Source organism: Tetrao urogallus (genome assembly GCF_951394365.1).
Source record: "Tetrao urogallus genome assembly, chromosome: 9".
Taxonomy (NCBI): domain Eukaryota; kingdom Metazoa; phylum Chordata; class Aves; order Galliformes; family Phasianidae; genus Tetrao; species Tetrao urogallus.
Window position 1 is genome coordinate 22,129,289 of NC_136822.1, and position 22,362 is coordinate 22,151,650.

General features: G+C 48.0%; 2 protein-coding genes across 2 annotated transcripts in view; one reads left to right on the forward strand and one right to left on the reverse strand.

The window, feature by feature from the left end:
- The window catches only part of VEPH1 (ventricular zone expressed PH domain containing 1), a gene marked incomplete at both ends in the record, with an annotated part of 48,246 nt that overhangs the window by 8,205 nt on the left and 17,679 nt on the right, over positions 1–22,362 (forward strand). The window contains 5 exons of the mRNA XM_079539713.1: positions 9,016–9,182; positions 10,673–10,882; positions 15,397–15,617; positions 20,366–20,575; positions 21,307–21,701. Coding sequence (XP_079395839.1) covers positions 9,016–9,182; positions 10,673–10,882; positions 15,397–15,617; positions 20,366–20,575; positions 21,307–21,701 — 1,203 coding nt within the window. The remainder of the gene's footprint in view (positions 1–9,015; positions 9,183–10,672; positions 10,883–15,396; positions 15,618–20,365; positions 20,576–21,306; positions 21,702–22,362) is intronic.
- PTX3 (pentraxin 3) lies at positions 129–4,690 on the reverse strand (the record flags this gene model as incomplete). Its single annotated transcript, XM_079539714.1, has 3 exons — positions 129–742; positions 3,656–4,195; positions 4,543–4,690. 3 exons carry the CDS (start codon positions 4,688–4,690, stop codon positions 129–131), a joined length of 1,302 nt encoding a protein of 433 aa, XP_079395840.1.

Here is a 22,362-nt window from a genome sequence, read left to right on the forward strand (position 1 = left end):
AATTTGCGGTGCTAATCTGCCTTGGGAGCTGGGGAGATACAGGCTTCTTCAGCTCCGTTCCTTGTACGTACACTGGTGTTCTGCTCTTAATGGAACGTGCTCTGCTTCAGAAACTGCTTTACTGGAGCTTAAGAAACATACTGAGCTCCTCCGTAAGGCAGAACCTCCGTGACTCCCCAGCCCACAATGTTGCCCCGGGAGCTGCACGCATCCTCTCCGCCCTGCGCTGCTATCTCCTCAGTGCTGAGCACTCTGTCCCACAGGTTCAACCCTGTTAACTTTCCCGAGAAGGCCAAAGCTTCATCAAACCCCCCTCCAACACAGCAGCCGTTCTTCTCTTGGCCGATCTGCAGAATTCCTCCATCAGGAACAACATGAGTGTCAGCAATGCCCACAGCTGTGGCCGTTTGCGCTCCGTCCACCCACAGCGATGCGGTCCCGTTATCTGAGCTCCAGGTGCCACACAGATGGATCCACCTCCCAGGAACCACCACATTCCTGGCAGCCAGCTTGTGCTGGGCATTACCTACGGTGAGCACTGCAGACTGCTGGCTGAGGTACAGCTGAATCTCATAGGGATTGAGTTTTGTTCCATAGGAGAAGACGATGGTTTTGTCCAAAACCTCCGTTGCTTTGACCCAGATGCAAATGGTGAAGGAGGAGAGGGTCATCGCAGCTGTTGGATGAACACTCCCAAAGATCTTTCTGGAGCGCATGGGGAACAGAATTGCTGTTTCATAGCCTGAAAAAGTTGATTAGGGAGAGGACATTAAGTACAAGTTGTTAGTACATGCACAGGTAGGACCCTTGGCTCACACTCGCTTTGGGCTTTTCAGAGGCCTGTGAGCTCAGCTCATCCCATGGAATGGAGGAACCCACCTGCAGGATGCTTTGAAGAAGCTGTCAGATCTGATGGATGAGTTTGCTGCATAGTTTTTATGGCAGTGAGCCTAGGGGCTAGTCGTGCTGCTTGAGCAAGGCTCAGCTTTCCCTTCTCCACAGAAGCACATTCCTGCCCTGTACACATCATACAGATGGGTTAGCTGCCTGCCTGTCCTGCTGCATTGCCCCTGCAGTCTGCATGGGTCACCAATAGAGATGGGTGCTGTCTGTGATGAGAGGTGAATGGAGCAACAGCTCTGTCTCACAGAGGTCATTTTTTAGCCTCTGTGCCCTCTTTCATCATGACGTGATTGGGAACAACGACGTTACAGTAAGTAGATGGGTTTGCTGCTCTGTCTCTCTGGAAGTCTGAGATATTTGGTGTTCCTGGGATAGCAGCATGGAGCTGCTGGATCTCCGTATCAGGAGCAGCTGCAGAGCAACCTGCAGGGCTGGATGCCACCGACAGCTTCTGAGCAGCAGGGCTGGGAGCATCCCTTCTGTGCAATGCAACGCGCTGGGGCAGGAGCCAAACCTGGAGCCAAACCCAGAGCAGTGCTGTATAGGAGAAGGGAGTGCTGGCAGATGCGTGATGAGTTTGGTTTCTTTTAGGTGTCTCTTTTGTGACCCTGTCTGTAGGGCCATCAGGAACTGTGCACTGGTTAAGCACTAAGAATATGAACGTTTTAAAGCAGTTCCTCTCCCATCACCAATCAGCCATATGTTACAATAGAAACTAGATAATTTAAGCTGCTCTCAGGAGTTCATGAAGCTTAGAGAATGATGATTACTGAGCACAAGACATCCTTGGTGTCCTATATGCTGTTCCCTGGTCCTTAAATACAAGTGGGCATTCTAAGTTACATAGGGAAAAAGCAGCCCCCCCCCAAGTAAGTTTCCTCTTTAGCTTAGAGCATCTGGAAGTTCTGTATGTATGGAAACTTCTGCTTTAGTGAATGAAGGCCTCTCTGTGTCCTTCAGGGCTGTGCTGCTGTGTTATTTCAGACTGCTTCCTCAAACCTGGGGCAGATTTTAGAATGTGAGAAGTCCCATCTGAACATGAGAAAGAACTTTCTTCCCATGAGAGAGACAGAACCCTGGACAGGCTGCCCAGGGAGGTGGTAGGATCTCCAGAGGAGGGTTCAGAACCCACCTGGATACTTTTCTGCATAACCTCCTGCAGGAGACCTGCTCTGGGGGGTTGGGGTCTGCAGAGGTCCCTTCCAACCCATACGGTTCTGGGATTCTCTTTTTTTGGGGAGACTTGGGGGGCAACTGCTGGGGATTCTCTTTAAGATGCTGTGAAGGAACTCTTTCACAGAGCAGCTTTTAGTTAGCAAGCTTTCTGGCTTTGTTATCAGGGGCTAAACAAAATTAAATCCAGCCTCGCTGAAGAACAAAAAGTGTGATTAGGAAATCCCTCAAGAGATGTCTGGCAGCAGTTCAAGATTAAAGTCAGTTGCTAAAAATTCCCTTGAAAAAGAACTTCCAGGCAGAGAGACACACTGGAATTGCTTAAAAGGTGTATTTTAAAGTAAAAAGTAAGAATGCTTTCTATAACATCATGTTGCAACTAGTGGAAATACTCCGAGTTTCTAGCGTTGAGGCTGAGGTCTCTAATGCTGATCAGGATTTGGCTCTCCTACAGTGCACAATAAATGGTGCAAGGCTGGCTGTGCTACGGGGGGAGATAAGGAATGAGCTCATGCCTTCTGGAAGGCAAGATCCATGTGCTTGGGATGGGGGTAAGGGATATGCTGGAAGGTCTGCTCCCAGGACATGCAGTTTACTAAAATGCTGCAGCATATAAATGGGTGAAAGCAACGTATTCATAAGACTGCATTCATGTTCCCCATTAAAATACAGCTTTGTATCCTTGCTCAGCTGTGTGAGAGCTGATGGCATTGCTAAGTGGTCGCTGACAGTGCTGGGACTGCATTCCTCCTTCCTGTTGGCACACGTGCAGGACCATGCAAGTGTAGGTTTGTGGTGTTTTTCTTTGTTTTTTTAAAGTACAGGAACTTTTATTTGTGGTAAAATGTAGTCATTAAAGATATGGCAGCACTGAGAAATATGCAGCCATAGTCACCTGGCTGGCAGAGCTGCACAGTCCTGTGCACACAACAGTGTGTGCCCATGCTTTCTGCAGCTGGGGCTCTGCTCTGCCATACCCTGCTCTACTGCTGCTGCTGCTGCAAGTCTTGTCTTGCACAGGGGACCCCAAGGAAATCTGAGCAGTGAGCCCATCATTCTACAGGCACCTCGCTTGCTCACTGATATTCCAGAGGGAAAAAAGTGAATGTAGTGGTAGCAGGGTGTCAGCAGGTCTGTGCCCTGCTGCAGTGTCCTCTGAGCTGCAAGGAGGGGGAGGAAGGAGCAGGAATATGCTCCAGGGGGACAGGAGGGCTCAGTGAGTGAGTGAGTGAGGGGGCTACCAGCTGAGGGAGAAGGGGAGGATAGTTTTGGTGTGTTTGGCTGCTCTTTGGCAGCCCTTTGGATCCAGGAGAGCTGCTGGAGGTGGGCTGGTGGCTGGGTGGCTGCTTTGCCCTGCGTGAAGGTTTTGATTAAATCTTTCTTTGATCCCATGTTTGGGAAGCTCAGAACTGCTTTCTCAGGAATGCCTACTGAATTGCTCCCTTGTATCTACAGCCTGCTCAGAGCCTCTGGGCTGCCCACGAGGCTGCTATGGAGCCCTACGAGGAGGAAAGCATTCACAGGACATCTGCTTGGGCCCGCAAAGAGCCCTCTGGGAAGCGCCCCACACTGCACTCACCTGCTGGCAGTAGGTGCTGGGCAGCCCACTTCTGAGATACCTTCAGTTCAGCTCTGGTCTGCTGCAGCTCTTTCCATAAGGTGTTCAAGAGAAGGTTGTCCTCTCTGTTGAGGCTGAGCTTGTCCTGCTGGAGCTGGAAAGCTGTTTCTTGGGCCTCCCCCTCTGCCCATCTCAGCCAGGAGCTTTCCAGCTGGCCCAGCCTGGCAGACACGTTGTGGCTCAGCTGCAGGACCTGCTCCAGAACCTTGCCCTGCTGGAACTCACAGAACCTCTCAGCATCCTCAGGTTGGTCTCCTTTCCTCTGCAGTGCCTGCTCCAGCTGGGCCAAGGCGTGAGAGGTGAGCTGCTGCACCACAGAGCTGAAGGTGCCGGTGAGGCCAACGGTGAGTTGGCTCAGCTCTGCTCTGATTGCCTGCACGTCTGCCTTTAGCCCATCCTCCAGCGCCTGCAGCATCATATTCTCCTTCATCTGTGAGTTCTCCAGCATGATGAAGAGCTTGTCCCACTCCGTGTGCTCCCGCTGGCAGTCACACGAGGCAGCTGCAAGGCAAGACACGGATGTAGGTTTAAATAGAAGGGGTGTTTCCCGAAATCTGCCTCTGTGCAAGGCTTCAGCCTGCCCCTGCATTTATGTCTGTATCAAAGCAGAAGGCAAAGCAGTGCTCAGTACAGCAATCCTAAAACCAAGTGGCATCCGCCGTCCGTTGCAGGAAAACAGAAAAGTAGTGCGCAGCAAACTGCAGCACGCCTTCCCAGTACCCGAGCATTGCCGTCTGCAGTAACCCACTGCTACAAGCACATGGTTCCTCTTAAAATAATGCTTGTGGTTGTTACGAGAGCTAAGCAACAAAGAACGCGGCGCTGCGCTGTAGATGGTATCTACTTACATTCCTCAGTGCCCAGAACCGGACCTTCGATTTCGTTATCCAGATTCACATACATGAGATCGTAGTCGTCGTCTTCATCCAGCACAGAAGCAGAAGCCCTGAAAACACAGAACAGCATGAGCAGAGAAAGCACTCCTCCAGGCAGCATTCTGCAGCTGCTTCCTGCAAATAGCCAGGCTGGGGCTGGGCTGGAGTGGGACTGCAGCAGGGACTGCGAGGAGCCACGGGCAGCCTCTAATAAATGCTCCGAGTGTCTCAGCTTGAATGAATGAGCGCTGCGAGTGCCAGCGCTGTAATAGGAGCACTTCTGGTTGTTGGTTTTGGCAGTGAGGAGCAGGGGGCGTGCAGCTTGCTTAATGTCAGCCCCCAGGTCTGCATGTGGGGGGGGGGGAGGATGGGGAGAGCTGCTCTGCACGCTGCTGCTTCCCCTGGAGCAGAGTGCCAGAAATGCGCAGCGTTGGGTGGGAGCTGGGAGAGGGACTGCTGCCTGAGCTGCATCACTTGGGCTGCTCTGTGCTCTTTGTGCAAACTCCGTTGGCAGTTGGTATGTGCTGTGGTTACGGAGGGGGCTGGCAGGAAAACACAGCTACCTGGAGCTGGTTTGGGTGCGTGTGTCTGGTGTAACCTATATGCTGTGGCTTTGGGGGCTGTTTTCTTTAGAAGCTGCTGCTGCGCTGGTAGTTTGAGCAACACAGGCAGAGCTTGCAAAATAAAGGCAGCTTGTTGGGTTTTTACTTTTCTAGCCCAAATTAGCAATAGCAACTTTGTATCCATTCGGGTAATGTGTTCCGTCTAGTTTCTTCGGGAGCCTACAGGTTAGCAGCTGCACGATTAGGATTGTGTCTGTTAACATGGAGAAAAACAAAATGAGAGACTGTGGGGTTAGGTGTTAATCTGGTGCCAAATCCTACTGTTGTTGCTGTTGATCACTTTTAAGTGCTGGAGAGTGTATCAGTTTAATGAGCCTCGGGTTACTCCAGCATTGAGATTAAGGGTAGCACTCTGATGGTACAAATTATATATCGGCCACAAAATATTCAGAGAACAGGATACAAAAGCAAACAGAGCTGCATCTCATTTGCAATCAGTTGTTCCCTTTCTGGTTAGACTCTCTAGGAGAGGCCGGTGCTTCCCTTAGTGCTTGCCAGCCCTGCTCCTCCAGCACGCAGCCGATAGCACGGGAGTGGGACAAGTGTCTGTGGGAGGGTTAGCAGAGGTGCATGCGGCCTCAGCAGTTGTCCCTTGGGTTTGGAAGGCTGGAACTAACTGATCTTTGAGGTCCCTTCCAACCCAAGCCGTTCTGTCATTCTATGACCAAGTGCTGCTGTACTGCTCTGCTCACAACGTACCCACAGAGTGCTATGGGAGTCGTTCTCCTACAAGCTCTGTGCTGCTGGGCTGGGCCACGGAAGGGGCAGAGCAGAGGCAGCACACAGAGCCTTTCATAGAATCATCGTGGTTGGCTCTTTTGGAGAAGAAATCTTTCTTAATATCCAACCTCTGTGGCTCTTTGAACATGCAGGTACATTGGTTGTGAGCATGCAGCATGGCCCTGGGCTGCAGGGCTGTGTTTTGCCTTTTGGTGCCTCTGCCCCACCTGACTTGCAGCCAGCAGCGCTCAGCCATCGGATGTCCCCAACTGTACATTGCTTTGTACTGAAATTGCCTAATTCCCAGTGTGTGGTCTGCCCGGAACGCCTGGAAAAGTCTGATCTGGAAAGCATTGGGGATAATGGTAGCAGGGGAGGAAGAGGGAGAGAAGATGATTAAGGAGTGGAGTATTGCATTTTTCCATTCTCAGACAGCAAATGTACGTTTCAGGCTCTTCGTTTAGGCTGAGCTGCTTGGGAATGGGCAGGGTGTCACCTCCAAGCTCTGAGCAGGCAGAAGGTTGGTGGTGGCTGCGTGTGGGTGAATCATATGGAAGCTGGAAAGGGCTGGCAGCTGTTGAGGTGTGCTGGGAGCTGACAGGAAACACGCAGACATGAAAATGTGGGGGATGGAGCTGTGCTTCGTGACCCTTCTGGAGTTATACAAAGAGCAGACACAAATTATGGTTTCTGCTTGGGTTGTTTACAGGTTTGTATATACAGGTTATCCAATTAAAAAGAATTCCATATCAGTGAGGTCACTGAAATACGGCTTCAATGCAGTGGGGTTGCCTGCAGTTTGCCCTTGCCTTTCATTCATCCTGCTTTGTGACTGCGAACCCAGTAACGTTTCTTGTACGGTGACTGGACAAGATGCCCAATTTACTTTTGTTCCAAGTATTTTAGTACAAGTGGCTGCAATCCAGCACGTTGTGTCATGCTGAGTTATGTCCCCCTTCTGATGCATCCGATAAATTGGTGCTAAATTTAAATTGGTGCTTTTCTCAAATTGAATAGTTAGTCTCAGTTTCCAGGTGTCCATGATGTCCCAGCACAGGCAATAGCACATCTCAGATGCTACTTCTTGTCTGTCTCTGAAGAATTTCCCTCCATGCTCTTACAGTTGAGAACTTTGCTTGTCCAGGGCAGAGGGAATTTCATCTTTTGCTGAGATGTGAGTGAAGCTTAAGGCATCTGCTCTACGTGGACAGAAAACCTCCAGTGGAAGCTAAGCACGTGCAAGTGCCAAAAAGGCTTAATTCTGCAAACACATTATCCAGAGAAGGAAATAATTTTCAGTATATTTGATTATAAAACTGTTCAATTTCAAACTCAAATGAGAAACTAGAAAACCTTAATTTGAACTTTGGGCAAATTGGTGCTTTGCTGGTTACTTTTGGTTACTTTTGGTTGCTTTTGGTTAGTTTGGGTTACTTTTTCTGGTTAGTTTAAAAAAAAAAAACAAAACAAAACGATCAAATCTTTGCTGAATATACAAATTAAAAAGGCACTTTCAAAAGAACCTCTGTGACACAGGAGTGTTGATCCCATGGTAAAACAGTGGTACTCGTGCCCCTTAATTACTGTGCAGTCCCACTTGTAGCATGGGGGAGGTGTGGGTAGAGCAGCCAGAACTGAACTGCTGCTGACCTGCCTGGGGTAACCATCAGCAAATCTCCTTCATTTGCAGCTGGCTTTGTGCTCCGTTCATGGAGCAGGACAGGAATTGCCCATGGCCCCGGGGACAGAGGTGGGGCTGGAGCTGTGGTGGTTGTGTGCAAGGCCCTGGGAGAAGCCAGCAACTCTAGGAGCAGCAAAGTGCTTTGGGGTCAGATGCAGAGAGCGGCTGAGCAGTGCAGAAGTGCTCCCAGGGCTGAGGTACTCTGAAGGGCTCTAGCCAGGTGCTTTTGGAGCCTACAATGAATTGCATTTCAGCTACTTGGCTCAGAGGTGGTGTTGCAAAGCTTGGGTTGCTCTTCATGTATCTGGCTTGAGCGTGGTGTGGTCAGGTCTGACACATAGGTCCTCTTTCTGCCACCTGGGAACTGAGCTGCTTCTCTTGCAAAATTATAGGGCTTGGGTTTAAGTGGGAGAAAAAGCAGCAGGCCAGAGTGCTAGTTCCTATTGGAAACCAAATTCAAGGAGACCTTAAGGACTTGTACAAAAAGAAGCCATGCTACATTGCAATAGGCAGATGTTTTCCATATGTTGTTCGAGTGAGACTTAAATATATTTGAAGCAGGCATGTACAGCGATGTGAAGTTATATATTTTGGTATGAGCCTGGGCTTCAAACTGAATTATGCGCAGACATCTTAAGAAAATGTGTGAGAGAGGGTTTTGCATATCTGAGTCTGTCTACAGTTGACTTTCTCTGGCTCCTTTCTATTCCTGGAAATGGCATCCTTAACTATTTATATTCAAATTTACTGTCATGCACATTTAGCTCTCTTAATAACCAATTATTCTTTCCATATGCTGCTTATTTAATTTGAAAGTCTGAATCTCAGAGAAGGAAAAATACAGCTTTTATGTGCTTTCTAGCCTTCTTTGTTTTTTGTTTTTTTAAATCCATTTAAATCACAAGTGTTGAGTGTAGGACTCAATGGAGTATGATCCAAATCTGAAAGCTTGCAAGCAACCTTCTCCTGGTATTGTGTTGGGAATGAAAATCATAATGAATAGGAAATAACTTTATATGCATTGTTATACCTGCTGTGATCTGCTCTATTTGGGCCATGTACTGGGCTCCTTGGGCCAGCCCACAGAAATCAGAAACTCAGGGAGTGGTTGCACTGGAACAGGTTGCCCAAGGAGGCTGTGGATGCCCCATCCCTGCAGGCATTCAAGGCCAGGCTGGATGTGGCTCTGGGCAGCCTGGGCTGCTGGTTGGTGACTCTGCATATAGCAGAGGGTTGGAACCAGATGAGCATTGTGGTCCTTTGCAACCCAGGCCATTCTATGATTCCTCCCGTGTATTCTACACTGCCCGATTTGTGCCGATGACTGGTCCTGCTGCTTCCAGGTGGATGCAGATGGTCCAGGCTGCTCCCCAGCCACGCAGCACTGCTGTGCAGTAATGCTCTCCTCTGCTCTGTTGGCAGGGAACTCGCTGCTGCTGCGTGTCCTGCCTGCCCTATATGAGAAGCAGCCACAGCCAATGGTGCACCGCCTGCCCGAGCTTCTGGCACTGATGGGCCACCTGCAGCCATCCGAGCAGCAGCACCTCCTGCGGCTGCTCCAGCTCATGGCACGGAGGAAAGAGCTCGGGGTAAGGCTGTGAGTGGATGAGCTGCTCGGCGCTGCACCTCCTTCTGGGGGGTTTATCTCTTTCAGATGGCTTGGTGAGCTCTGACTGCTGGTGGCTGTCTCAGTTGGAGTCCACAACAGAGCTTTCCTGTGGTTTGCCATAGAGTTTCATTAATTCCATTCTTTAATTCTATTCCAAATTCTCCATCCGGTCATAAAGAACATAAACGTTGTGGTCCAGCAGTAGTCGTTTTTACAAACCAGGACTGTGTTCTACTTTTTTGGCTCTTCCTCTATCAGTTGGATTGCAATTCCCATCATTGCACTTCTGTTAGAATTGCATGAACATATCAAGGAAAGCTAGAATAAGTTAGGAACCGATTAAGAGTGAGCTGAAGATTAATTAAGGCACTATGTGTCACGCTCTCAGAATGGCACAACATTCACAGCACATTTGAATAAGACAAAGCTTTGCTAATTTATTAAGTCTATAAAACCTTTCTAAAAGAAGAATCAGCAGTGGTTAATGCCTCCCTCCAAATAGCTGAGGAAGCTTTATCATAACGTGCTGTCACAGATGAAATAGAGCTGCCTTTGGAAGCAAGAGACCAAAGAGCCCCATGTGGCCATGGAGGGGCTCTGCTGGAGCCAATGTGCCTGAGGTCACCGTGTGCCATTGCTGTGTCCTGGCTGGGAACACCCTGGCTGCCCCACTGGGACGTTGGTATCTGAGCTGAGAGATGCACAAGGGAGGATATGGAACCCAATGCCATGCCATGGGAAGTTGGTGGAAGGTCTCACCAGTCTGTTCTGAAACGCATTTATGCACATCCCTCAGTTTCCCTGACCCAGAGGTGTGTTAGTAGACATTTAGTAGCACAGGTATAAAAGAATACTTTAGTAGGAAGTGGAACATGCTCCGTCCTGCCTGTGAGATGTTTGAAGGTCTAAACCCTTGGCCTCTTGAAAACTGTGTTGTTCTAAGCAATGCCAGCTTGCCCGTGGCATTTTCTGTGCAGCAAGGAGCTAGCCTTTATTTTTAGCTCTGTGCCCACTGTTAACCTTGTCAGGTTGTTTAGTTCCTGGAGGACACAAAATATTTTTTTACCAGTACTTTAATTTACTGTACTGCTAGGGATGACTAAGACCTATGCTGTTTTAATCCTGTAAGTATAGAACCTAAAGCAAGAGAAATGTTGGTGAGGGGGCTGAAGGTTTTTTTGGGCCTTTTTTTTCTTAACAATGGAGTATTTTCTTACTCATATATGCATAACTGTAATATTTCAAGGCTGCAGCTTACCCTTCTTCCATATGTTGAGCTGAACTTCTGTTGACCTCAGCAAATAGCTATGTGCAGAGGTCAGTGAGGGTGAAAAGCTATTCCACTGAATCAAAGTCTCACGGTTTGCTTCTAGCCCTCCAATGTACAGCGCCTCTTTTTGTTGTATATATTCACCATTCACAAATACGTCCACAGCTTTCTTCTTTTTTTCTTTTTTTCTTTTTAAATAGGTGCTGAAAGAATGTCTTCTGTGTCTGTTGGGGCTTGTGAGAGACCCCAACCACAGTGACATTATCCTAAACATACTGACAGAAGTATCTGGCTATGACCCAACGGCCTTGGCTGCGTTTCTTCCAGAGCTAAAAGAAATTGGTGAGAGTTTCCCACATTTGATTGGGCAAACAGCGAAGATCTTTGGGGCTGTTGGACGCGTTGATGAGGTAATTGGGAAACTAAAGGGATGGGCTGGTTGGTTCAGCACACGTGTTTTCTTGTTTGTCTGCTTCTTTTGTTAAACCTTATACTAAATATTCTGGAGTAACCAGAGAGCATCCTACCAGAAATGTCTCCATGGTTTGTAAGGTGGCAGTATGCCTAGAATGTGGTATCATTATTACTAGAGTGTAGTCTCTTTATTACTGCTCCTAATTAACAGTGCATCTGTTCTCTGTGTGAATACGTTCTATTTCTATCATCTTGTTTGGATGGGTCTACTAAAGGTCCTACTTGATAAATGCACACGGCTGTCGTTATCCCAGCAGCTTAGCTCAGATTGCAGTGTCTACAGTAAGAGAAATGAAAGGCAAGGAAAAGGAAAAGAAATATTTTGCAGCCCCTTGGTATGATATTGAATTTTAAGTGCATATAGCCTTCAGGAATGTTGTAAGCATGTGATGAAATATGAACTTCCTAATATCATGTAATCCAGCTATTTTGGATTTGTAGCCAGAGTTAATTGAATACTTCTGACAAATGTCTGTATAATGGAAGTGCCCAGAGGCGGTGCTGGGCTCAACCTCAACATGGGAACATCTTCACGTTAATTCAGCTTGGGGTCTGACCTTGTGGGAGCCCTGTGCTGTACAATGATGTACAGTGGCAAACTCCTAAAAGCTGTTTCACGACCTTTAGGACAGAGGTACGAATTTGCAGTGGGCTTCTTGCTTCCATCGTAAGTATGCAGTGCGGAGATGGAATGATGTTCACCAGAGCCACGTGTTGCAAACAGGCTCGGAGTGTGGTCAGCACTGCTGGGCAGCCTGGGCCCAGTGTCTGAACTATTGGGTGTCCCAGGGCACCACGCTGTCCTGTCTTATATCTGACATACCCTGATTTATAATGAGATTTGGGTTTCCATTCCCAGATACAAGCTTACTGTCTTTCCTTGCTAGCAATAGATGTTTTCCTTCTGCCTCAAATCAGTTCTATGAAGGCAAAACTAATGCTCTGAAATCACAGAGTTTTGGCTAAATAAGTCAGGCTTTTATGGCTGTGATAAAACTTGGCTGCCCAGGCAGAAAATGAGTAGTATGTCGTAAGTTGGACCATTTGTGGAGTGTGACACTGAAGCCTGCCACACAGTGACATGGATAATTAATTTCTGTGGAGCTGAATTCCACCAGCCCCTGGACTTTGTGATCCTTGTGCCAAATCAAGGGAGATTTTTCCCCACATAGGCTGGAGAACACAGTCCTGTGTATATAGACAGGGCTCAGTCCCTCTCTTCAAGGTTTTAAAGACTCCAAGAGCTGCAGTGGGCCATGTTTATTTCTGCATTCAGCAGAATATTTCATAGAATGGCCTGGGTTGAAAAGGACCACAGCGATCATTGAGTTTCAACCCCTTGTTATGTGCAGAGTCACTAACCACCAGACCAGGCTGCCCAGAAGAGTACGTCTCTCCTATTTTAATCCATTGCTTGGTGCAGTTGCACGTAGCTTCCCATGGCCAAACCTGCATGGGATAACTGTCTCTGGGCACTGCTGTGCAGATCAGGCACCTTAAAAGTAGGGAAAAAGCCTTTGAGACTGAATTCACTGATCTACTGAGCATCGCTCACTGCAGCACAGGCGCTCAGCCTGCAATTAGATAAGCAGAAACACATCTGGCATCACGAAAGCTGGACCAGCCTTAAAGGTTCAGCTGATAAAAATGAGTGCACCACAAGAAAGTATTGAAGTTCTACTCTGACTTAAGTGGAACTACTGTGTTCCAGGCATCCCTGCTGCCAGCTAGCTTACGTAGGTCGGGTCCAGCAGGGTGTGTGAGCAGCAGAGCAGTCCCAGAGGGCTGTTCCCTAAGCCAGACACCATGGAAGTGCCTTTTGGAACTCCTCTGCTGCTCCCCTCATCCTGCCCCAGTGCTGGGGCTATGGACGTGAGCCCCCACCTGCAGCCCCTTTCTGGCCAAGCAAAGTGAGTGAGAAATGAACAGTAATGGTAGGGTTGGAATTTTATTTGTTGATATTTGATTTCACTGGGAGGTTCACTTGGCAAAAAGAAGTGGCAAGGATTGAGGGTTGGCACTTTAGAGCATAGGCTGCAAACACGAGCAGAGGGTCCAGTGGGCGAAACTGAAATCAGACCCTGTTCATTGGCTGTAAATTAGCGCAAAGCAAAGCCCCACCTCGGGGCACAGCTGGGTATTTCAGATTCATTCCTCCAATAAGTGTGTGTTTTGAACCAACTGGAAACTGGAGCTCCTTCTGCCTCCCTGTCATCTCTTTGGTAGTCTCCCGAGCCCAGATTTCAGGTACAGCACAGTGCTTGGCCACACCTCACCAAATGGCTTGGATCCTCACCTCCCAGCAGACAGTGCCAGAAAACGTGAGAGATATCTGCAATATCTGCAAGACACACAAAATCAGAAAACTCCCAACAACAATGGGTTCTGTATGTCCAAATGGGCTTTTTTTTTTTTTTTTTTTTTCTTTTTTTGGATAAAAAATTGCGACGGAGATAATAACGGCTTTCATGTCAAGCTGTTTTGCCGTGACTCTGTTTTGTTTAACAGTTACACATGACATGGCTGGCGGGGTTTATTGTTCTTTCAGCTCGCTCCAGGCGAGCAGCAGCGTTGCAGCGGGCTGGAGGAGCTCCAGCTGGATCAAAGCGACACGGCAACGCTCAGAACTTCTCTTTCAGTTACGTCTGCTGCGCAGTTTGTTTAGGAAACAGAAATGTGTTTTAAATGTTAATTGAGCCCGTGTTTATCTCTAGGAGGGAGGAATGTCTTCCAAATAAGCTAGGGAATATTTACCCAACAGCCAGCCTCCTTTGAGCCATTGAGAAAAAGGCTCCGCCGCAGCTCCCAGCCCACCCCACAGTACCTGCACTGGTTCTGCATGGGGCTGAAGGGCTTTTGACTGCTGCACCGTTCCTCTGTGCCATGACATAGGGCAGCCATTTGCCTTTAGTTTGGGACAAGTTGACTTTTTTCACACAACACGTCTCTCGCAGCTCTCAGGTGATGTCCTGCCAAAGTCTCCCATGTGCTTTTATGGGCCTACTGCGCTTGGAAGCCAACCTTCAGTAGTGTTTTCTCTCCTGTTACATGATTCTAGAGGAATTTGGAGTTTCTTCTGAAATCCAAGGCAATACTGCTCTTGCCCTGCAGCATAGGGAGGTTGCATGTGATGCGCTGCTTCCCCTCCTTACCTGCTAATGCTTGGTAAGATGAGAAGCCTTTATTTTCCTAAAGTGCCTTTGCATGCATTTTGGCACAGGTTCTAATAGCAAAGTTTCTCCCAGTTTCTGTAAGGATCTGCTGGGCTGGAAGGTGTTTGCCCCGACCCAAGCCCTGCTGTCCCGCTGGAGGATCCAATATGAGCTGCTGAGCTACTGGCTTCTCCTTCTGCTGCTTCTGCCACTTAGGTGTTTTCAGCACATTGGAACCCAAACTGCTTAGGACAATTATAATAAAACACAGAAACCCCCCATGCATTTCTTTATCTTTAGGGCTTGTGTTTTAGTATGAGAATTTGCACATGTGCACACAGAAATAGTTGGAATTGGATTTGTGTGCACTTGCCAAGCGGAGATAAGGTATCTTTGTTAGAAAATATCTGTGCTTTTTTAGATTAGGATCTGAAACAGCCCCTTTCATTCTAGTTGGCAGGGAATGTGGTCTTGTGGGTAAATTGCTCCATAGAGCTTTGCCTACAAAGGGCATATCAGACTGCAGTGTGTGGCATGACTGATAGGGCTGCCAGGCAGAAGCTCACCACCAGTGGTGAGATCTTATGATGAAATCTCATGTTAAACTCCTCTTTGCTGCAGTGTTAGTCTCATCTGAGTGTTGCACTGCAGTGCAAGGAGAGCTGTTGTGATATACATATGTGATATACAGGATGCTTGAACTCCTCACCATCAGCCCACGTCTGGGGGGCTGCAGTGGTACCCAGGACACTGCAGTGCCGAGCTTTGCTGGGAGTACTGCTAAAGGCTGGTCCTGGGGGCAATGCTACGTGCAGCAGTGGATCCAGAAGGGAAGTCGCAGTCAGGAAACATATTTGTGCACTGGAAAAAGAGGTATTGGCTGCTGGCTGTGTGCTCATCACAGCTGGGGGCATGCATGGAGCTGGTTGTAACTGCCTGGTTGCTCTAGAGTGCCTGCAGCTGCAAAGGGCAATGTGGGCAAGGCAGTGACCTGGATACATGCCCATTCATGCAGTGGAGCCACAACGAAGACTCCAAGATGGAACCAGCAATGAACTGTGCAGCACAGCCCTGAGCACAGGGTCTGCTCCCCGCTGAGCTGGGGGCACATGAGCACAGCATGGTATGTGCCTGCATTTGGCCTCGAGGGGTACCACCCTTCCCTAATGACAGTGCTTTCATTAGCAGCATGCACATATGCCCATGTGTGCCCAACGTGCACACAACCTACCTTGCATGAGCAAACATTGCATTTGTTTGTTTAGAGTTGTTTCTTTTTATCTCCTTGTGTTGTCCAGGAGCAAGCCAGGAAGTGCCTGATGTATTTGGTGAACCAGCTGGCCAACATGGAGCACTCTTTTCACCACATCCTTTTGCTGGAAATTAAGAGTCTCACTGACATGTTCTCTGGCATCTTGGGCACCCAGAGCAGAGACATCTACCGCATGAGCAACAGCTTCACTGCCATAGCCAAGCTCCTGGTCAGGCAGCTGGAGAACAGCAGCTCAGCATCAGCCAGGTAGAGCCGGTGGGTGTGACAGGGCTGTGTGAGCCACTAGGAGCTCCTGGGAGCTGTCATGTTGCTATTTGCAAATTGATCTCGATTATCCCTTGTGTTTTGTTGTAGTTGATGCACATTCAGCTGTTGGATTGCATTGGTTATAGGTCTGTGTGCAAGCTCACCCTTACACATAATGGACAGCACCTCTGTCTGTAGAAGCAACTTAAGGCTGTAGGGATGATCCCCAGGTGCCTGCAATGCCAGGTGCTTCTGCACATCACATGGCAGCAGCTGTGTCATTGGCACTGGAGAACAAAGAAGCTGTTCAAGTCTGAGCATTTCCAAAAGCACAGAAAGGAAGCCGTGTCCCACATCAGCAGACATGGGCAATCTGCAAGGCTTCCTTTAAAAATAAACCAGTGAAGTCAGGCTGTGCAACTATCATTGGGTTTACTCTAGAAGATAACCACTGAGGCTGAGAAGAACAATGGCTGGCACAGCTCTGTGACATGGGTTTACTTAAAGAGCTCTGAGTAAATATCCTGAACTTGTACCCAACTGCTGTAGCAATCAGCTTCTCCAAATCTCTGTCCTAAGATTAAAGCATGGGGAGCAATGCTGTGGTTGTCGCAATAAGGATGTAGGTGTCACTTAGATAGCTGGTAGCAGTCACTTTTAATTAGGGAGAGACTTATCATTGGCATTGTGTACACTGATGTAGGTCAGGAGGGCACAAAGGGGATACTAATGCTGTGATATAAAACATAACAGATGTCAGAAAACTCATAACCATGAAGGACAGCCTTGGAGACAGACGTAGGGCCGGAGCCAAAACATGGAGGTCATCTGAGAAACAACTAATTGGTATCCTGGAGGGTTAGAAATGAGAGAGGAGAGGAGCCCTGCTGGAGCCACTCGTTTTGCAGGGCTGGGAGAAACACGCAAAGCACAAGGATTGTGCCTGCTGCCCAGGACTGGCCATTTGATTTGCAGTAGAAAAATGATGCTATTTGCTAATATGCTGTGGTTTTCCTATGCCTTGTTATGTTCTGCATCTATCATTTATCCAAAGCACAGGAAAAGGCTTTTGTTAAAGTGTTATTGTCCCATTTCTCTATAAAACACCCCTTAGTTAAGGACTTGCTTTGCTGAAAAGTAGAAGCTACTTGGTGTGTGTGTGTGTGTGTGTGGATGCAGATGCAAAATACTGCACTGTGTGTGGAGCTGGGGGATGAGAGGGCAGGGCAGAGCTGTGTCTGCTGTGGAAGGAAATTAAAATACCATTTCAGGCCTATATCAAGCATAGCATCAGCTAACCCAGACAGAAGCAAGTACTGAGCAGCAAATTCAGGCTAAAATGAAGGACCTCCACTGATTTACAAAGAGCTGCTTCTGATTTGTGCTGATGTTCAGTGGGAACGACCCAGAGGCTGACATGGCAAGCTGTGCTGGCTGCAGTGCTGCTGCCATTTCTGCTGCAGTGCTTCAAGGAGCAGCAAACCAGAGCAGTTGTGTTGTGGAAGGAATATAAAAGTTTTAAAATGTGTGGCTGGATTGCAACCATTCCTTCCAGAATGGTATGTTTACATAAGAAGAAACTTATTTCTTTGGAATGACGGCTCGCTTGGAGTTGTTTGACACTGGGAATTTTACATGCATTTAGCAGAGAGTGTAATTAAAACCATGTGATGCTCTACTGCAAGTTGTTCCATCTCAGAGGGGCTTTTGAAGAACACATACAGAGTCTTAACGGGCAGATCCAACCAACAAGTGTAGCACAGTCAATTAAAAGTAGGCAGGAAAAGGTAGGAAGAAAAATTAATGTTTCCAAGCCATCATTCTGGGTAAGGACTGGGGGGTAAGAGATGGCAGCAGTGCTGCTCAGGTTAGCAGCAGCTGGAGGTACCTTTCCTTCCTCGAGCACATGGTGTCGTTTTAGCATTCATTTACTTTTCAGTTGCCTTTCATTTTCTGCAAGGTTATTGGCTTCTGGCAATATTTGGAAGCTCCTGATAGCTTCCTCCCCATGAGTGGAGGCAGGTTCTGAGCTGCAGCCTCTCCCTGACTGCCCCATGCCATCCCACCATGCCTTGAAAGCTGTGCATTAATGCATCACCAGGACCTGTGCTCCATCCATCCACACTGCTTCCCAGCAGAGCTGCATCTGGAAGCCATCCCATCCCGCTGTGTTTTCAGTAATTTTTATTTGTGGGCACTCTTCTGCCCACTTGAAGCACAAGATGGATGATGCTGATATTGGTGACAGTCCAGACAAACGCTCTTTAAATTAATATATCACTCTTGATTGCTGAGTTAGATGGCTTTCTAAAGTTCTCTAAAGAGAGCCTGACAGCAATGGAACAATGAGGAGCACAACAGCACTGAGGGTTTTGCAAGCAAGGTTCCTTGTGACCCATGATAGGTCTGTGCATCCTTTCCCTCTTGAAACCAGTCCGAGCTTTGGTGTAAGCTGATCCCACTCCAGCAACCTCAGCAATGTACCGAATGCCTTTTGCCAAGATTTCAAACAATAGTTTATTTTACTGTTGCTGCAAGGGGAGGCCGGCAGGAAGGGCTGCCAGCATCCTGTTGGGCACAGGGCAGGGGCTTTGCTGCACTCTTCTGAGGTGCTTTTGTCTTCCTGGGTGCTGAGCTGGTATGTGTGAGAGAGCAAGTGGTTGCTGGAGGTCCTGGTATCAGCCAGGTCAGTGCTAAGGTGGGGTGCAAGGTCTGGTGATGAGCTCTGTATTTATTAACATATTGCTTTGTTGATGTCTTTCTTTAGCGGATGCGTTCTCTTGTGTTTCCTTTGCAAAGCCATCAGGGCTCAACTGGAGAACGCTGGAAAAGAATCATAGAATCATTTGTGAATCATGGAATCACAGAATGGCCTGGGTTGAAAAAGACCACAATGCTCATCCAGGTCCAACCCCCTGCTGTGTGCAGGTCACCAACCAGCAGACCAGGCTGCCCAGAGCCACATCCAGCCTGGCCTTGAATACCTGCAGGGATGGGGCATCCACAGCCTCCTTGGGCAACCTGTTCCAGTGCCTCACCACCCTCTGGGTGAAAAACTTCCTCCTAATATCTAACCTAAACCTCCCCTGTCTCAGTTGAAGACCATTCCCCCTTGTTCTGACACTAGAAGAAAGGTGCTGGTATGAAAGTCCACTCTTACTTCCAGCCACCATCACGGTTTGCTGGCTTGGCTCCATCGTTCACAAAGCCATCAGCTCATCCATCCCCACTTGGGGCTTTATATACATACATGTATGTGCAAGAAGCTTGCCTTAGCACTCATCAGCAACAGTGAGAGCAATGTTGAGAGAGCTGCTGGGCTGGCAGCTTTCAAATGAACAAAATCTTAGAGTCATAGAATTTGTTGAGTTGGAAGGGACCTTACAAAGTCATCTAATTGGCTGCGGGGTGACCTCACTGCAGGCATCCAGTACCTAAAAGGAGCCTACAAACAGGAGGGAGTCAGCTCTGAAAGGGTAGATAACTGCAGGACAAGGGGAGATGGTTTGAAGTTGAAGGAGAGGAGATTAAAGTTAGATATCAGGGGGAAGTTCTTTACAGAGAGAGTGGTGAGGTGCTGGGAACAGGCTGCCCAGAGAGTTTGTGTTCAACCTTGAGGTATTCAGGGCCAAGTTGGATGGGGCCCTTGGCAGCCTGGTCTAGTACCAGATCTGGAGGTTGGCAGCCCTGCCTGTGGAAGGGAGGCTGGAGCTTGGTGATCCTTGAGGTCTCTTCCAGCCCAGGCCATTCTATGACTCTATGACTCTGATCCAACTCCCAGTCCTGTCCCACGTCTCCAGAAGGATTTCTTAGCAAAGGTCATAGTACAGTTCCTTACTAGAATACTTCTTTCAGAAACGCTCTGCAGTGTTAATGTGTTATTGCCTGAATCAAAAACCAAACAGGACAAAACTTGCTGAGTCCCCCGAGAGGAATCCTGAGCTGCCTTTATCGAGACAAACAGCGCGCTCTGTGATGCAGTGCTCACAGTTGCTTTCTTTCCACAACTGCTGATTTGCAGTGTTTGAGACTTGTTGAGGGGCTTCCCAGCTGTGAGCACGACTTGCTGAGATGCAATTGCTTTGAAGACGGTGTGTTAAAATCCTTGTTTGTGGCTTTTCTATACCCGTGTTTCACGGATTGCACCACTGCAATGTTTGCTCCTAAGGTGGAGAAGGAAGCCAAGGGGACCAGAAGCAACACCAGCTTGTTTCAGAACTCTGGGTGGAATTATTGAGAACTTCTCCTGATCCCATTTCTTTCCATGTGTTGAGTTCCAAAACATGTTTTTCTTACTCAGAGTACATTAAGTTAGTACCAACTGCATGTGCTTTTGTCAAATTGTTAAAACCACAGCCCTCTATAAACCCTGCAATTAGCTCTACTTTTGGTTTATGAAAATAATGTAAGAAGTCACTGCTTAGCAAGCTTGGAGGAATGGTTTAAGTTCAGCTGAAAAACTTTTCCCAGTGGGACTATCAGGAAAAGAGGTTTTCTGCTTGTGCAGATACAGCACACGCAGTTTCTAATCCAACATTGTCAGAGATGTTCAGTATTTCTGATCCATCTGACAGAGATGTTGATCTGGAAGATGTTTCTGAAAATGATTAATCAACCTCTAGGTAAATCTGTGCTGAAACAGAATTATTTCCCCAGGCGCGTGACGTGGGTCAGCGGTGGAAATGCAGAATCAGCATCATGAGGAGCAAAGTGTGCTGGAGCTAAATCTCTGCTTTCTGCTTCCCCAGGACAGAAAATGATACAGACACGGTATCCCCTGTGCCACTGGGCAATTTAAAATCTGTTGTGAATGGAAATGAAGAAGATGAAAAACTTCAAGAGAAAATACAGGCTTTTGAAGAAAAAATAAATATTGACACCAGTACCCCTGGCTCAGTGAGAAGATACAGCTTAGGCCAGGTTTCTAAAGAAGAAAGGAAGGATATGAGATTTAACAGGTATGGTTCCATTAAATGCACAAGTGGTTTTCAGGAATATCAATTTCATAATGAAACGTTATCCAAATATTGAGAAATGGTTCTGTGATACCTCTGGGCATTGTAAGGAGTTTGAACCAACTTCATATCCATGAATTTAAAGGTTGGCAAAAAAATTCCAAGTTATTTATTGAATCTGTTCTGCACTCTGAAACAGCAGGGAGGATGGAAAATGTTCGCAGATGACTGTGGAAAGGAAGATACGGACATGCATCAGCTCTGCGCCTGCTTCCAGGCACTTCCCTTCCAGCCTCCTGTTCTAATGGAGACCTTTGTTCTGTGCTGAGTGTAGGTGTGGGTAACGCAGAACTGCAGGCTGAGTCGTGGTGCAGCTGAATGGCTGTTGGATGGCATCTTTATGACGTGATCAATAAAGCGTACGCTGCAGGGCTGGGGCTATAAGTTTCTCACAGATAGGATGATTGGCTCCTTCTATGTCATGCAGATGTTGTGATATATGTTTAGGACTCAGTTTCATTTGCTTATTAAAACTGGCTTGCATTTGCTTTTGAAATGCGTATTTGTGGAAGGTTTTTCCCTTGGCTAAGCTAGCCTTGTGCTCAACTCTCAGAGCTGGCTGCACAGTGCTAACTCTGAAGAGCAAATGTCCAAATGAGTCCTTTCTCACTGCTCACCACACTGTGCTCTGCCGTACCTCCATTCCAAAGCACTTTTCCCTAATTGCATTCCAGGTCCAAGAGCCTGGCTTTGCATGCAGTCCGCATGAAGGGGGTGAACACAGACAGCGGGCGAGACGAGGAGAATGGGGATGTAACAGCTGGGATCTCCTTCACCGAGATCTACGACAGCCAAGAAAATGACAAGTTGCCTTTCAGTGTCGATGCTGAAGAAATGCAACTGGGAAATTCCTTGGTTTCACACCAGAGTATTGATTGTACAGAATCAGAAGGTTCTCCAGCACCTGCTGGAGGAGAGGCCCAGGAAGGAAGCATGGTGCTGGGGAAGGGTCCTGCGGAGTGCCACGACAAGCTCTACCTGCACTTGAAGGAAAACCTGGGTAAAGTGAAAGCATACGTCATGGAGATGGGGAGGAGGATTCCCGTCCCTGACCATTGTGTTATTGAAGGTAAGAGGTCTGAGCCTTTCTGGTTACAGCAGCTTTAACACAAGTGTTATTGCAGGACCTGGGCAAATGGGCAGCAAATGCAACAGGAGCAGGGCTGCACTGGAACAGGTTGCCCAGAGAGGTTGTGGATGTTCCATCCCCGGAAGCACACAAGGCTAGGCTGGATGGGGCTGGGAGCAACCTGGTCTACTGAGAGGCATCCCTATAGCGGGGGTCAGAACTCGATGATCTAAAAGGTCCCTTCCAACCCAAACCATTCTATGATCCAGTGAGAAGCACACACCTGAACAAGCATATGGGCTGTGACAACACAAGCTGCGGAGCTGGGCCACCACGTTCCTCAAAAAATGCTGCTTGAAAGCGACTGCATAAGGTCCTGGTGCTCCAGTTTAGGCTGGATCCTACTTCACCACACCCCTTTAATGATTCCTGCTTTCATCAAGGGAGGATATTTGTCTTGAAGTGTGAGAGAGCTGCTTTTGTGAGGCCCATGGAGGTGGGGCTGGATTGCGGTGTGCTGCCAAACACATCCTTGATGCTCCTTGAAGGAAAATGATGGAGGTTGGGCTGTAAGCCTCCTGCTCGCACTGAGCAGCTGTTGGTTACTGGGACACAAGGAGATGTGTGCATCAAACCACCTGCTGCTGCCTGTGAGTACTTT